The following is a 10421-nucleotide window of genomic DNA, read 5'->3' on the forward strand; positions in this document are numbered from 1 at the left end:
AGGCATTAAGGGCAAGCTCTTGTTCTCCCTTTGCAGGTGAGACAGGCTGGAAGCCCCTGGAGAAGACGTGAGGGATGGCAGCCAGGCAGGCCCATCACCCCACTACGAACTACAGGGGTCAGCAGTGAAGCTGATGTATCCTGAAGCCAGGCTTCCAGGTTGCAAGGGGAAGGCCTGGAGGAGTGAAGGTCAGTCCACTAAGTCTGAAGCTACACCCCCAGAAACAATCACACAGGGAAAAAAAAAAAAGCTTTATTGTTCCCTCCAAGGGATTAATGCCAAGGAATGAAAGGTCCTCGTGCCCCAGCCCTGGGGGACAGATGGACAAAACAGTGTAGGACGAGTCACAGCCCCTCACGGCTCCTTCAGTCCGGGCTGTTTCCATCCCACCGCTAATCACTGAACAGCCCGGACCCTGGGAAACAGGCCCCTGGATCGGGCTCAGAACTGCAAGCCTGCATAGCTCTGTGAGGACTGAGCAGTTCACCCCCTGGCCACCAGACGTTCTACAAGGGGCTGGTCCCAGACCAGACATCTCCCCAAGGTCGGATGCAATGAAGGCAGGATGCAGTCGCTGCAGGCTTGGGAGTGCCTGCTGGCTGAAAAGTCTGCAAGATCCGGGGCCCATGGCTGGAGTCTTTCCTGCTGAGTCAGGGATGGGAGGCCCAGGACACCCAAACGGATCTGATGAGACTGAGGCGGACACTGGAGGTCCCAGCCGGGGACTACTTGTCAATGAGCCCCCCCTCCTTGAGCTTGAAGTAGAAGAACTTCTCCAGGGCACTGGCACAGCGACAATATTCGCTGTCTGGGGGGTTGTACTCCCGGCAGTTGGCGATGACCCGCTGCAGGTCAGCTACAAAGAGCTTCCGGGTCACATAGTAGCGACTTCGCAACCGTTCTGTCATGGTCTTCAAATCTGGGTCACAGGGGAGAAGGGATATGCCTTTAAGAGGTGAAGGGATGGAACTGGGGTTGCCCATCATAGTGGGTCCTGGAGGGGTACCTGACTCCACATAGGCGGGAGCAGATGTGGGGGCACATGCTGGGGAAGAGAAGGTAGGAGGGTCCTCACCAATGGGGAAGCGGATAACCTCGTAGTAGTCGGGGGCCTCTGATTTCTTCACGGGTTCCATGAAGGGCCAGGCACTGGGGTGTGACTGGAGAGAAGAGTTGAGCTGGGGACAGGCTGACGGTGACAACTTGCCCAACCCAAGACTGCCACCCACTTCAATCACCCCTAGGACAGAGAACCCGGCCTCCCACCTTGATCTGGGCCAGCAGGTTTTTGAGGGTCGTGTAGAGCTGGTCGGGGTCCTTCAGCTCCTTGCTGGAACAGGAGATGCCAAGTGTGAGGTCTGGGTCCTCCTGCCCCGCCCTCATTCCCATGCTCGTTTCCCTGACTGAATACTTACCCCTTCTCCTTTCCCAATGGCTTCCAGCCTGTCTCTCCTGCAAAGGGGGAGAGAACAGCCCTAAGAATGCCTGCCCGTGCCCAAGAGTGCCCTCCTGCCCTTTCAGCCAAGGCCCCTGCTCACGAATGCCCGGGACGCTCTCCACAGGGATCTGCCTCACTCCTTCCTTGAAGCAGCTGAGTCCAGGGTAGACCTTTCGGATCTGTGCCTGTTTGCGCTCAATCAACTTCTTGATGATCTGAGGAAGCAAGGGTCTGAGGGGCCAACTCAGGTCCAATCACCCCCAAGGCCACGGTCAGGAAATGGTAACATTTACTTCTGACTTTTTCTGAGACAGGGTGAGAACCGAGACCTGGCCTGTCCCCTCCACATAAACACATGCACGGTACATGACTTGGCACATTTACTCCCGGCCAATGCACACTCACGGAATCCTTTTGGATACATGTGCGCACCTCTTTTTGTTTCTTGATGATGTGGGACAGCTCTGTGTAGGGGATCCGGGGATTCAGCTCACACTCCATCAGCGTGGCTCCTTCATAGTCTTTGATGTAGCCCAGGTATCGGCTCTTGGGCACCTTGATGTCCTTGGAGAAGCCCTGGGTGAGTGGATAGTTAAGACCCGATCCATCAGCAAGGACTCTCCAACTTTCACAGCCACCTCTTCAGGAGCACTTGAGAGGTAGAACACAGCATGCTTCCTCTTGCATCAACTAAACGGGCCTGTGACGGTGTGAGAACTCTGCCTGCCTCTGGCTCCAAGTTGGCTGCTCCTCACCTCCTCCAATGCCCCAAAGGACCTGACTCCTGGCCCTGTCCTTCACTGGGTGGCCAGAGGTAGGGAGAAGAAAGGGAGTCCCGTCCTCACTGGTGACGGGTGCAACAGGGGACGAGAAGGGAGTCTACTGCCGGGAGCCGCGCACGCTAACGGGGACCCCCGGGCAGCGGGTGTGAGGAGACCAAGGCTCACCTGCTTTTTGAAGTAGCCGATGGCATATTCGTCAGCATAGGTGAGAAAGTAGAGGATGCTGTGTTTGATGTGGTACTCCTTCAGGTGGTTCATCAGATGCGTGCCATAGCCCTGTGAGGGGAGACGAACAGGCTGGGAGGGAGATGGGGAGGCCACGGCAGGCGGACAGGTGAGCGGCAGGGGCAAAGCAAAGGCTTCCTAGTCGACTGACTGCTCTGGGCTAGATCCTGCACTGAGTTCCTCAGACTCCTCACCTGTCAGCCTCCAGTAGGCATTAAAAGCCCCATTTCATAAGAAAACAACAAAACAAAACCCCTGGGACCCAGCTACACAAAGAACAGACTGAGGTCAGCCGACCACAGACGCAGCAGAGCTGGGTTCCAATCCAACACAGCCCTGGGTTGTCCCAGTCCTGGGACTTTAGCACAATGAATCAGAGGCCTGCTCATGACAGCATCCGAATCCTGATCTCACTCATGTCAGGACCACACAGACATGTACATCAAACAGGACAACGAGAAGCCCAAAACAGTTTGTCGTGAAAGGAGATAGAAGCTGGGACTATTCACTCTAAGTGACTGTACCAGTTCTCTACAGGTCTGTAAATTCTCCTGTGAAGAAACCACAGCTCACTTAAAAAGTGTTGCTGTCTTGGAAAATAGCTCAGTTAGTAGAGAGCCTGCTCAGCATGCACCAAGACCTGGGTTCAGTCCCCGGCACTGGATAAAACCCGGCATGGTGGTGCACACCTGTTATCCCAGCACTCTGGAGGCAGGGAGGAGAGGATTGGAAGTTTAAGGTCCCCTGGGATTACAGTGTCTTTAAGGCCAGACTGGGCTACACGAGACCCTCTCTGAAACAAAAAGTCGCCAAAGGTTTACTTAAAAAGTATTGCTTGAGCTGGGCGGTGGTGGCACACGCTTTTAATCCCAGCACTCTGGAGGCAGAGGCAGGCGGATCTCTGTGAGTTCAAGGCCAGCCTGGGCTACAGAGCGAGATCCAGGACAGGAATCAAAACTACACAGTGAAACCCTGTCTTGGGGGTGAGGTTGGGGGAAGCCAGGTAATGGTGGAATGTAAGCCTTTAATCCCAGCACCGAGGAGGCAGAGGCAGGCAGACCTCTGTGGGTTCGAGGCCAGCCTAGTCTGCAGAGCAAGTTCTTGAGTTCCAGGGCAACCAAGGCTACACAGAGAAACCCTGTCCTGAGATACCAACACACACACACACACACACACACACACACACACACACACACACACGCATACAGGGTCAGAACTCAGTGGTAGAATTCTTGCCTAGTGTGCACAAAGCCCAGTGTTCCATCCCAACACCAGAAAAGGAAAAAAAAAAATTCATTGCTGATTTGGGTACCTTTTTCTTTTTTTTGTTTGCTAGTTTTTTGAGACAGGGTTTCTCTGTCTAACAACATTGGTGTCCTAGAACTCGCTCTGTAGACCAGTCTGGCCTCGAACTTACAGAAATCCTCCTGCCTCTGCCTTTCTAGTGGTGGGTCTAAGGGGCTGGGCCACTAGGCCCCCGTCTGGGTCCTGTTTTAACCACAGGTGTTTCCCTGTGATCAGTTACCAAGGCCGAACTGCCCCCTTGTGGAAATGTCTGGTCACTACAAGTGCTGGGCACAGCAGTTCTGCCATTGGGGCTGACTTGGTCCAAATTCAGACGCAGGTGGTGGGACGCGTCGTGGTCAGGGCCACTGTGCTCACCTTGACCTGCTCATTCGAGGTGACAGCACAGAAGACGATCTCCGTGAAGCCCTGAGTGGGGAACATGCGGAAGCAAATCCCACCGATGACCCGCCCATCCTTGATCAAGGCCAGAGTCTTGTGCTTCCTAAGAGAGAAAAGGCATGTCATGGGATTTACCTGTCCTTTCATGCTCCCCAGGTCCCTCAACCTTTAAAGAGTGAAGTATCTATCATCAGGGCTAAGAACAGAGGAAACAGAATCCTGAAAGGTTGAGCTTGGGAGGGTGTCCAGTGTGGAGGGATGGAGAATTCAAGGTGCTCTGGGGCTAAGGGATCCCCAGGGACTCACGGGTCAAAGACGAGGCGGGCAATATATTCCTTGGGCATTCGTGGTAGCTGGTGGGAGAAGACATTCTGTAGCCCCACAAGCCAGAGCAGCACTCGCCGGTTGGCCTTGGGCGTCAGAGAGTTGCCAATGACATGGAATTCGATAATGCCTCGCCGCTCCTCCAGGCGAGCTGTTTCGTCTCGGGCTGCGTTGGCTGAAAGTAGGCTTGTCTAGGCGGAAAAGGGGTGGTAAGCAAGGGCCTCAGGAGGGTGAGGGGTCCTTCTCCAATAGGCCAGCAGGCCGGGCTGCCTACCTCAGGCCCCAGCATGGCAGCAGGGTCCGTGATGGTCAGCATGACCTCGTTGACCAGCTCCATGGGGATGTCACCCATCACACGGAGGCGCTTAGCATCCTCCAGGGTGAGGTTCTCAGGAAGCTTCCTCTTCTCTCCTGCTGAGGAAGATGACAATGTCACCCAGGGGTAGCAGGAACCGTGGAGGGAAGAAAAATGGGGGTGAGAGGTCAGGGTCAAGTACCCACCTGGCATGGGCTCAGCCCCTGTGGAATCTAGGCTCAGGGAGCTGTTGCCGCCCCCACCCATGGTGGGGCTGAAGATGGGGGTGCTGGGGACAACCGCTGCACTGACGGTCGCTGTACGAGGGAAGAAATCAAGGACAGGGAGTGGAGGGCGTGGCGGGGTCTTTAGAAGGATCCAGACTCTTCCAGCTCTATGTGAGCCCCAAGGTGTCTTCCCACTGCTACCACACCCCACCACTCTGTCATCCCGGGGGCAAGGGGCCAGCCAGGGTGACCAAGCAGACCCTGCAGGGCTACTGTACAACACACCTGTCCGGGGCACCAGCTGAGTCCCCTCCGAGGGTGGCATGGTGAAGCCAGACTCCCAGATGGGAGAATTTGCCCCGTAGATCTCCTCCTCGAGCATGGACAGGAACCTGTAGGGAGGGAACAACTGTCCCACGACTCCAGCCTTCAACCAAGAGTAGCCTGGGCCAGACCCCAGAGGGATGAGAGGCCAGCCAGCCAGCCCCTGTTCTCAGTGGGTGGGGGCCTGTGAGAGGAGACAACTTCTGGTGTCTGGGAAGGCCTACTATGTAGGGGGTATCTCAGCTCCCTGCCTGCTGAGGACCTCTAAGAGAAAATAAAAGGACAGGACACAAGCAGGATACAGATTAGAGACCCAGTTTTGTCATGATGTATGACATAGGAGAAGGGGTCTGAGCTGAGGCCACCCTATGCTGTATGGCCAGGCAGGGCACTCAGTCACCTGAATTCCCTTACTCCACCTCTGTATCCAAATGGTTTGAGAATCACCCAATCTTGCCGCCTCTTGCTCTCACATGCTGGTTCCCAGCAAAGGTTTTGGAATAGGGAGCTATGACCCAGATTCAAATGGGAGGGAAGTGAGGCACCACAGAGGTAAATGTACATTGGAAGGCCTAGAACAGAGACGGGAAGTGAGTCCACCGCAAACGTCAACTCTGACCTCTCGGAGCGCTGCGGAGGGAGGGGGTTCTGAGGCTGCATCCAGGTGCCCACAGGAGACTATTAGTAACAATCTACCAGGGGGGTGGGGGCGGGGTAGCGTTAGCTTGGGCCATGTACCTGCCATCCCCAGACTAGCACATACTAGCAAGTAGCTTCTGGGCCATGGGCAAATCTGCCAGGTAGACACCCAGATCCCAGAAGGCCCATGGAGGGAGAGGAGGGACCAATCCAGGAAGCCTTCCTGGAAAAAAGGGGACAACAGCGAGGACATGAATTTGGGGCAGAACCCCGACAGGCCAGACCGAGCCTTACTTGGGGAAGTGAGTGAGGATCAGGGTCCTCTTCTCAGGCACCAGCTTGTCCTTCTCCACTCGGAATTTTTCCAGGAGCTGCCGGCGGGTGACCGTGAAAATGGACCGCAGAAGGCTCCGGCCGAAGACATGGGTGGTCTCATATCGGGGGAGGCTGTCGCAGCTCTGGGGCACGTGGCAGTAACAGAGCCATCTGGGGGAGGCAGAGTGGCAGGTGAGGGTGGAGACCTCCCACGGACCACACAAGCCTCCTCCCCTGTCAGGCCCTGCCTGGGCTCACCTGGTATAATTGACCTTGTAGGTAGCCACATCCTCAGACTGGGACCGCTGCCGGAACTGAGCAGGTGTCTCCAGCTTCCAGTAGTTAAGGCAGAGCAGGAACATCTTGGAGAGCTCAAACATTGTCTGGCGCTCTCGGGGGGCCAGGTGGCTGAATTTGTACTGCACAAAGTTCAGTACACCCTGAGAAAGGGGGGGGCGGTGAGCAGAAGGCGGCATGAACAGCCAGCAGAGGCATCTCAAATACAAGGCAAGGCTTTCCCCTCACTCTGGGAAATCCTGACCCAACTTCCACTCCCATCCTGAGGTCAGCAAACCGAGTCCCTTCTTTGAACCTCTCTCTGTCTCAGCTTGAGGAAGAACAGACTCTCCACCCCCCCCTGCTGCCCCTTCTTAGCTCGGCTGTTACAACCCGTTCTACCTGCTCAATGTTCGGCTTCTCAAATGGGGGGCTGCCTAGGGACCCCTCCACCACTGGTCGAGTCATCTGCAGGATGCATTTCCGCAAGAGCTGTACGGAAGAGGAATAGGGAGAAATCAGGGTAGCAGAGCTCAGACAGCCAGATTGCCAACACACACAAATGCCTCACCACATTTAAGTCTTTCATTCCATGAAGGCTCACCTTGAAAAGGTAGAAATAGACCTGTTTGGTGTCTGTGTCCTCTTCCTTGTGAACAGACATGAAGAGATTTTCTACATCTACTACCATTCCCAAGAGCCGGTTAATCTCATCCTCTGACACATTCTCCAGGTGGGACACATGGTCGGCTGCAAGGGTTGAGGTGAACAGAAGAGAGAGATCCACAGGCCTTGATTCCTGCACCTTCTCCTGAGACACACCTTTGATCCTCCAACCGTTTTTTTTTTTTTTTTTTTTTTGGTTTTCGGAGACAGGGTTTCTCTGGGTAGCTTTGGCGCCTGTCCTGGATCTCACTCTGTAGCTCAGGCGGGCCTCGGCCTCGAACTCACAGAGATCCGCCTGCGTCTGCCTCTCAAGTGCTAGGATTAAAGGCGTGTGCCACCACCGCCCGGCTGATCCTCCAATTCTTGAAGGACAGGGAAACCCAATGTTCTCAGTTCTCACATCAGCCCTTGGTAGCTCCCTGCTTCTGGGCTGCAGACTTTTTTCCTTCCTTGGGACATACACATTCGCAACCCAATCTTTCTTTAGGAAGTCTCTCTGATTTCCCTAAGAGGCTTTATGGTACTTATGTCACCCTGTCCAAACAGGACCTAGCTCCTGCCCTCCTCCGCCCCCCCCCCTCCAAAGACGCTGCCTGCCTTACCCAACGGGTGCTCACAGCTACGACACAGCTCGCTCAGGTTGGCAGCTGGCTGCTGAAGGTCCATGCGAGGTGCGGTGGGGGGTTTGGGGTTTTTCCAGCCATTACACTTGCAGGTTTCATTGGCCTGGAGGCGGAAGGATCAGTCAGCTGATACTGTACCCCAAGCGGCCGAGAGGCTCCGTAGCTAGAGCTTCGCCCCCATTCCCACCCGAGCCCTAGGATGCCCCAAGCCCCGCCTCTTTCACCCTAGGCCCCGCCCCCACCTTGCAAGCTGAGAAGACCCCTAGTTTCTCAAGCTTCTTGGCACGCGGCAGTCCCCGGACTTGTGCTTTCCTCTGGCTAGCGCGCTGCTGCTGACTCAGGCCAGGTCGAGCCGGATCCCCCCCACTCCCCGGCCCCCCACTTCCTACCCCGGCCCCCCCAGTCCCTGTGCTCCCGGCAGGGGCTGCAGCAGGGGCAGGGGCTGGTGCCGGAGTAGGAGCCGGAGTGGGAGCTGAAGCCGGGCTGGGCGCAGGATTCGGAGTTGGGGCAGGGGCCGGGGACTGAAGGGGCCGGGGCTGCGCAGCCGGGGCCGGGTTTGGGGCCTGGGAAGGTTCCGCCATGGCCTCCCCCGCAGCGGAGCGGCGCCGCGCTCCCAGCCCTAGGGCCGCATGGGCAACCGGCGCACAGTGCGCAGGCGTCGCTGCCCCGGCGCACTATGGGAGTCGTAGTCTTTTCTTGCCGCTCCCCATGCCTTGGCCTTCCAGACTTTTCTGTCCTGTTTCTTGGTTACAGACAGCCAAATGTCGCTCGATTGAGCACCCTAGGTTGACCTCTACTTTATTCTAATCTCTTTAAAGCTATCTGGGATAATGACAATTGCTGTTCCTTTTGGGGACAAGAGGAACCCCGGAACACTGGCAGTTTGGAGGACTTGTGGGCTCTGCCCTTCTAAAATCCATAGGTGGAAGAACAGGCCTGGACCTGGGGCTTGGCTCTCACACTGCCAAAGCCTCCCCAAGAGGCTGCCGATTCAGAATTGCTGTTACAATAGAGATGAAATGTAGCATTGAGTCTACATTTTGTGCTGTGTGGTGTTGACACAGATGAATTAACTTTGACATTCGTTCGGCTTTTTTCTGTACTTAGATTGCTGTTAAACAGAAAGTTTATTTTCAAAAGCACAGCGGCATAATTATGGGCCTTGCTGCTGAGGTTGAGAATGAAACTCAGCTCCAGCCTACAGCAAGGGTGTGTGTGAGAGAGACGGAGACGGGGACAGAGAGAAGAGACTGAAATACTAAGATTGTGTGTAAAGGAGCGAATTAAAGAAACCAGGGACAGTGCGGGCCGACCCCGCAGTTACGGAACACAGGGAAAGGTCCCCGCTTTTGTCCTATGAATAGGTAAATATGGCTCGCCCGGCTTTAAAGCTGAACCAAGATCCCTCATCATCTCCTTCCTCCCTCCCATCCTCATCCTTTCCCTGCCTCCCCGGTAGTGGGTGAGAAAGGAGCCAGAGAAATATCCATTTTCTTCTCCATGTGTTAGTTCAGGACCGTGAAAAAGGTCAGGAGAGACCGTTCTTCCAGGAAGACCTGGAAGGCCCCCTCTTCTGGCTCAGTCCAGGGAACAGTCTTCCTTGCCCCAGGCCTGATTCTTAAGAGGGAAGGGCAAGGCCGGGCCGAGCAGGGCAGGGCAGACCAGACCAGACCAGACCAGACCTTTTTAACCTTGTTGCTCAATCCCATCTGGTGTGGAGGAGTTGAAATCCCGCACATTCAGGTGATCCAGTTCCTTCACAGCCTCCTGCCCACTGACGTAGACCGAGAAGGGCCCACGGAGGAGCATGGTCCCAGACAGAAGCAGCAGTGGGAGACTAGGTCACCAACAACCGGCTGCTTGCGAGGAAGATGGACCAAGCTGACTTGATCTCTGCCAGCGTTTTCCCCTCGGAATGTGAAGTGGGCGGGCCCTTCCTTTACGCACGAGGGGCTTCCCTCGTGCCCTCCAGGGCAGTTGCTCTCTCGGATGCAGCGGGCAGGAAGCAGTTTCTCCAGCCGGCAAGAACCGGGGGAGAGCCGGGTGGCGTCCCGATGTCCCAGCGCAGCGTCCCGATGTCCCAGCTCGACCTCAGCTGAACGAAATCAAGTGGCCACACTACCCGTGCGGCTGCTCAGGGATGATCTGGCTGCAGCGCACGGCACCAGCCGTGCAGATGCAGCTTTCCAGATGAAGATGGACGCCCACGGTTTCGCTCCGGGGGAGCTGATGGTGCAGGTGGACGGCCAGAACCTGACGGTGACCGGTCAGAAGAAACAGCAGTCGAATGACCCGGTCAGGGGCAGTTACCGCATGGAGCAGACAGTGCACCGGCAGATGCAACTCCCACCGAACTTAGATCCTGCAGCTATGACCTGCGGCCTGACACCATCGGGCCATCTGTGGGTCCTGGGACAAAACCGGTCACTATCTCCCCCTGAAGCTCAAACAAGCCAGACCTGGAGACTCAGGGGCCTCGGATCTAAGGGCTCCAAATGATCCTGACCCATTAAACAACCGAGATGTGCAGCAGTCTTGAGTCCATCAACGTTTTTTCTTGGGGATGGCGGGTTGGAGCTGCAGGGTGGAGTTGGGGGAGGG

At 56.0% G+C, this 10421-nt stretch overlaps 2 protein-coding genes across 5 annotated transcripts; one reads left to right on the top strand and one right to left on the bottom strand.

The window, feature by feature from the left end:
* Positions 1-237: 237 nt before the first annotated feature.
* Kat2a (lysine acetyltransferase 2A) lies at positions 238-9739 on the bottom strand. 4 transcript variants are annotated; one of them, XM_076543395.1, is made up of 18 exons: positions 9503-9739; positions 7800-7923; positions 7136-7281; positions 6934-7023; positions 6514-6695; positions 6235-6426; positions 5263-5369; positions 4957-5067; positions 4730-4866; positions 4438-4646; positions 4108-4234; positions 2386-2496; positions 1871-2014; positions 1539-1653; positions 1416-1452; positions 1267-1330; positions 1076-1160; positions 238-919 (listed from the first exon to the last, which is right to left on the bottom strand). In XM_076543395.1, the coding sequence occupies exons 1-18, from the start codon at positions 9557-9559 to the stop codon at positions 726-728; spliced, it is 2232 nt and encodes a 743-aa protein (XP_076399510.1). In that variant the 5' UTR covers positions 9560-9739; the 3' UTR covers positions 238-725. The 4 variants fall into 4 exon arrangements, with proteins under 4 accessions (XP_076399510.1, XP_042138745.1, XP_006992957.1 ...); XM_042282811.2 differs by having other exon boundaries at positions 4730-4869; positions 9503-9641; XM_006992895.4 differs by having other exon boundaries at positions 4730-4869; positions 8063-9521.
* A 70-nt stretch (positions 9740-9809) lies between these two features.
* On the top strand, positions 9810-10352 carry Hspb9 (heat shock protein family B (small) member 9). Its single transcript, XM_042282814.1, has one exon. The coding sequence runs from the start codon at positions 9810-9812 to the stop codon at positions 10317-10319; it is 510 nt and encodes a 169-aa protein (XP_042138748.1). The 3' UTR covers positions 10320-10352.
* The last annotated feature ends 69 nt before the right edge of the window (positions 10353-10421 follow it).

The sequence above is a fragment of the Peromyscus maniculatus genome, chromosome 8, assembly GCF_049852395.1.
Source record: "Peromyscus maniculatus bairdii isolate BWxNUB_F1_BW_parent chromosome 8, HU_Pman_BW_mat_3.1, whole genome shotgun sequence".
Classification (NCBI taxonomy): domain Eukaryota; kingdom Metazoa; phylum Chordata; class Mammalia; order Rodentia; family Cricetidae; genus Peromyscus; species Peromyscus maniculatus.

What these genes read in the sequence shown, in the direction of transcription:
- Hspb9 (XM_042282814.1), top strand. Translation starts at nt 9,810, where the DNA reads ATGCAGCGGGCAGGAAGCAGTTTCTCCAGCCGGCAAGAACCGGGGGAG.
- Kat2a (XM_006992895.4), bottom strand. Translation starts at nt 8,401, where the DNA reads ATGGCGGAACCTTCCCAGGCCCCAAACCCGGCCCCGGCTGCGCAGCCC. An exon ending in AGAAGCCGAACATTGAGCAG is followed by an intron (nt 6,696 to 6,933) that starts GTAGAACGGGTT and finishes CCCCTTTCTCAG; the next exon opens with GGTGTACTGAACTTTGTGCA. An exon ending in CCTCGAATGAGCAGGTCAAG is followed by an intron (nt 2,497 to 4,107) that starts GTGAGCACAGTG and finishes CTCCCCTCACAG; the next exon opens with GGCTATGGCACGCATCTGAT.